Source organism: Hippocampus comes, unplaced genomic scaffold (assembly GCF_001891065.2).
Source record: "Hippocampus comes isolate QL1 unplaced genomic scaffold, H_comes_QL1_v1.1 scaffold229, whole genome shotgun sequence".
Lineage (NCBI taxonomy): Eukaryota > Metazoa > Chordata > Actinopteri > Syngnathiformes > Syngnathidae > Hippocampus > Hippocampus comes.
Genome location: NW_017806060.1, coordinates 335,305 through 340,057, shown reverse-complemented (window position 1 = coordinate 340,057; position 4,753 = coordinate 335,305). Strand labels below are relative to the sequence as shown.

The following is a 4,753-nucleotide window of genomic DNA, read 5'->3' as shown; positions in this document are numbered from 1 at the left end:
GGCGGCGGCGGCGGCCGCGGGCATCCAGAGGCCGCTGGTGCCCCGCGTGCTCATCCACGGCCTCGGACCGGGGGGCCAGCCGGCACTGAACCCCCTGTCGAGCCCGTCGCACGCGCGGTAGGGACGCAGAAAAACAAACAAAGAAACTAAAAACACGAAAGTCATTCAAATCCACGCGCGGGGGGAAAAGGAGACAAATGACTCGGGAACACGTGGACTGCTCGCGTCTGATTGTCCGTTTTTTCTTTGTCTTTTTGTACAAAACCCACTTAACATTAGCAAATAAACAGTTCAAAGTTTATTATTAGATGGAGACGAACGGAATGAATAAAGACGTCATGCAAACGTACAACTCTCCATTTTTTTTGGCCCCGAGACGAAAAAAAAACAAACCTTTTTAGATTGGAAAGAAAAGAACAATCACTCAAAAGTGGAAAACTCACTCGCTAACGGGGTGGCTGACATAACACGGATGCGAGGGGTTGCAGTGACTGCGCGTGCACGTGCAAGGGAACGGCAACGCGCCGGCATTGCGAATGTGGCCTGGCAGCTGCTCACACAACCGGAGCGCATTTGCGCATTTCTGCACCTCTCAGCTCGATACACCACAAAGAAAAAAAAAAAAAAGCGACAAATTTTCTCCAAAAGCCAGCAGGGTTGCACGGGGAGCCCCTTGTACCCCCCACCTAGCCCCCCCCCCCATCAGGGACCATTTTGAGGCCCGTGCTAAACTGCATCCGACGTTAACTGTTGCCATTGTGATTATTCTACACGATAGCAAGCCTTTGAAGTTTCATCGGGGTTTTTTTGAATGGTATGGTGGAGCGGATACGCGGCCTCACGCATGTTTTTTTTTTTTGCACAGTTGCAATGACGTCATTTGCATTTCGACCTCGTGAAAAGATGTATTTTTCAATTTTGACACTCAATTTGACAGCGTCATCATTTTTTGGTTGGTTTTAGAGCTCTGATACATGTGTGCACCTGCAGGTTTTCATCTGGGAGGATCCTTTTTTTTTTCTTTCCTCCCCCATCATGACCACATTTGCATGTTGCCATTCATCAGCCCAATAAGAAGTCAACATATTTCAACTTTAGTGCACAAATGGTCAGCTTCATCATTTTAGCACATCAGTTCCTTTGACATTTTTGATGGGGAGGATCTATGGTCACTTGCCAACCCATTTGTAACGCTTTTTACGATTTTTTTTTTTTTTTTACAGGAACATAATTTGCAAATTCACGAAAACAAACATGTTTAGTCGATAAATGAGCGATCATTTTGCAACTTTGATGTTTTACTTTTAAGAACTGTACAGTGGAACAGATTTATGACCATATAAGGCCTCCACATTAGCTGTTGGCCAACTCCAATTTAGATTTTTTTTAAAACTTAATTTGGATTTCCAGCCTCTTAATAATAATAATAATAATATTTGTATTGATCCAATTGATCATTTCAGCATTCCTTTGACGGGTTACGTACTTATTTTATTACAACTGTGTGAAGGAATTGATTTATGTCCACGTATGGCCCGCAAACCACAGGTTTGTCACCTTATATATGCACGAATGCGTGTATGCACACACACACACACACACACACACACTCTCGCAGATATATATATATATATATATATATTTTTTTCGAGGAGGTTGTAAACCACTTGTTGACGTAATTTGCATTTTGTTTGAGACATGTAGTGCACCAAAAAAAAAAAAATTAACAACAACATGCAGTATTGTTTGCTCTTTGAAACGTGGACGAAAACAAAATGCAGCTGGAATCGTAGGAATGCGACGATTTCTCATCGAGATCACTTTTCCAAACGAAGACGCGCAAATTTGGCCATTTTGCATGGCGCAGATCTTGCGGCAGCAGCGCGTTGCTCATATGCATGACTTCTGCGCCGTTATGATTTATTTATTGGTCTCCGCGGGTGGATGGAGAAGGGGCGTCTGTGTAAATGTGTGTGTCTGTGTTTGTGTATGTGTGTTCGTGCGCGCGCTTGATTAACAGCCTGCGAGCCAAACAGAATTAATGTGGCGGCGTCGAGACCTGCTCATCCATTAAGGCAGACGCCTTAAAAAAAAAGAAATATTAGATGTCAATGATTTTTCTGAGGAATTAGTTGATGTGCGTGTGTTTTGGTTTTTTTTTGCTTTAAAATGGTGGCGCAAACAAAGCAGCAAAAAAAAAAAAGGGGCAGCAGCGACTTGTTTAAAGTGGGTCACACTTGAGCGTGAGCGAAAGTGACAGCGTGAAGCTGACTGGCAGGTTGAGCTTTTCACACGGGAAACACTCTGTGCAGTCCATATTTTCAACATTATCCCTCAGATCCTTACACGTTATTTGTGAACTCTGATTTTTGATTTTTTTTTGTCCTCTTTGAGCGATGAATGTAAATACACTGAAGCTTTAAAATTACTTGGGGGGGGGGCAGGTCCAATATGAGTGTCATATCTACAAGAAGCCTATGACAAATAGAAAACTTGTTGGCGGTTATGAAGTATTGAAATCAATAATAAATAAAGCGGATGAAAGGATCAGATCAAATATCAAATGGATCACAGACTCGAAGAGCTAAAGTGAAACATGAAAAGGCGGCAGGTGTGTGCGGGCTGCCGTTGAACAGGAGCTGAATGTGGATTGGTTCGGTCGGAACGCAATCCTAAACCACTCCCAAGAGGGTGTGCACACTTATGCAACCCCATGAATCACAGTTGTTTGAATTTGAGTTCTCATCTTGAAAAGATTTATTTTTTCCGGTTCAGGAGAGGTCAAAGGTCGTCATGAGGTTTTTTTTTTCTTTTTCAATTTGTGGGACCAAAAGATGGTTAGTGAACAGAGATGTGTGGAGACTTTCTGTCCACTGTGGATCTTGAGGTCAAGTTTTCCCAAAACTGCGTAAAACTTGTATTTTTCTCGACAGACAAGAAAAAAAAAATACTACATTTTTTTTCTAGAAAAAAAGCTATATCTCCAAATGATATTTTTAATTTAAAAAGTAAGCAGATTGCTCAACATTTCATAAATCATATTTTTCAATCAATGATGTTGTTTCTCTTCGAGAGCCCCCCCGCCCCTCCACCCCCGCCAACCCCTAAGAAAGAAATGCAATTTTCCAAGATATTTTTTGGATGACATAATTTTCTAGAGGGCGGCACAGTGGTCGAGTGGTTAGCAGTGCAGAGGTCGTGAGTTCGATTCCAGCTCCGGCCTTCCTGTGTGGAGTTTGCATGTTCTCACCGAACCTGTGTGGTTTTTCTCCGGGTACTCCGGTTTCCTCCCACATTCCAATAACATGCATGGCAGGTTCATGAAACACTCCAAATTGTCCCTGGGTGTGAGTGTCGGGTTTTTTTCAAGAAAAAAAAGTATTTTTCAAAAGAAACGTCATCCCTACAAATATTTAAAAGCGTGTTTTCCTAGTATCGAAAATATTTTGTCTTCAAGAAAGAAATGGACTTTTCTTGACATTTTTCAAGTCATATCGATGTCAAGATATTATGCTGCATTTTTGGGGAAAAAAAAAGTTTTTCACAAGTGGCAACATGCCCCCTTGCTTTATTTAATTAAAAATGCTTTAGGTCACAATTTTCCCCACCTCCCTGAAGAAAAGCATCGTGTTTTGTTTTGAAAGTCAGCCTTTTCCGCTTTTCTAGAGCCACTAAAATCCCCCCAAGAGAGACGTGCTGTTCTCTATAAATATTTTTGAAAGTTCCGTTTTCTTAGACATTTTTTTGGTCATTTTTCTGAAGAAAAAAAAAAGTGCTTTTTCAAAGAATTTCTAATTCTATATTTTTTCATCATATGTTGTAGAAATTACGTTGTATTTTCCCGCCCTCAAAAACAAAATGCTCTGTCCATGGAAGAAATGTGATTTCTTGACATCTTAAAATCTTACTTTTCTAGAAATTAGTGATCCCTCCCACTCGCCCCGCCCCTCCCAAAAAGAATCTTCTTTTCTCAAAAATAATTAATTTTTTCCCCAAACATTGTTTTAATTGATTAGAAAAAAAATCTTTGATGAGAATAAAGTTTATTTATTCATTTTATTAAATTTTCTAGAATTTTTTTTGTCATGACAAAATCTTCACTGATTTTTAGTGTCACAAATATCTGGAATTTGATTGGGACATGCAAACTCCATACATATGTCTATTATAATCCACCGTATATGTCTAAATGTATTCCAATTAGGCAACAAATATAATCCAAATTAAAGGCAAAAGGTCTCTCGACCGATACGTCGCTAAATCGAGAGAACGAACGTCCACATCGTGACCAAATTTGCCCTCAAAATCGTCACGACGACTCCTTCAGCGTGACATCGTTCACACTTGTTTTCCCGTAAATCGTTTGCAAAGTCGGCCCGGAGTCGATTTGCCGAAATACGTGCAAGCTGACGGCAGGCCGGCGACGGGTTGCGTGGCTCGCGAGCGCACGGAGGGCAGCAGACGTGAAGAAAGCGGATTAAGGCCTCTTTCCTTTCTTTCTTTTCTCGCTTATTGACAACAGATGGGCTTTCTTGGGAGGGATTCTCTCTCGCTCGCTCGCTCGGCTCGGCTCTCGTCTGCGCTCGCCTGCAGCGGGAACCTCGCGAGGCTCCTTTTAATTGCCACTTTTCTCGCCGCTCGCTGATGTAACGCCGCCATATCTTTTTCATGACAATAATGAGCTAACACTTGCTCTGCTTGGCCTCTCATTATCACATCTGCCGACATCACTCACTAAAGAGCGTCTTAACCC

General features: G+C 41.7%; 1 protein-coding gene across 1 annotated transcript in view; it reads left to right on the top strand.

Annotated features, from left to right (window-relative positions):
* Window positions 1-349, top strand: part of barhl2 (BarH-like homeobox 2) — a 6,027-nt gene extending 5,678 nt beyond the window's left edge. Inside the window, exon 4 of the mRNA XM_019893121.1 lies at window positions 15-349. Coding sequence (XP_019748680.1) covers window positions 15-121 — 107 coding nt within the window. The 3' untranslated portion in view covers window positions 122-349. The remainder of the gene's footprint in view (window positions 1-14) is intronic.
* The last annotated feature ends 4,404 nt before the right edge of the window (window positions 350-4,753 follow it).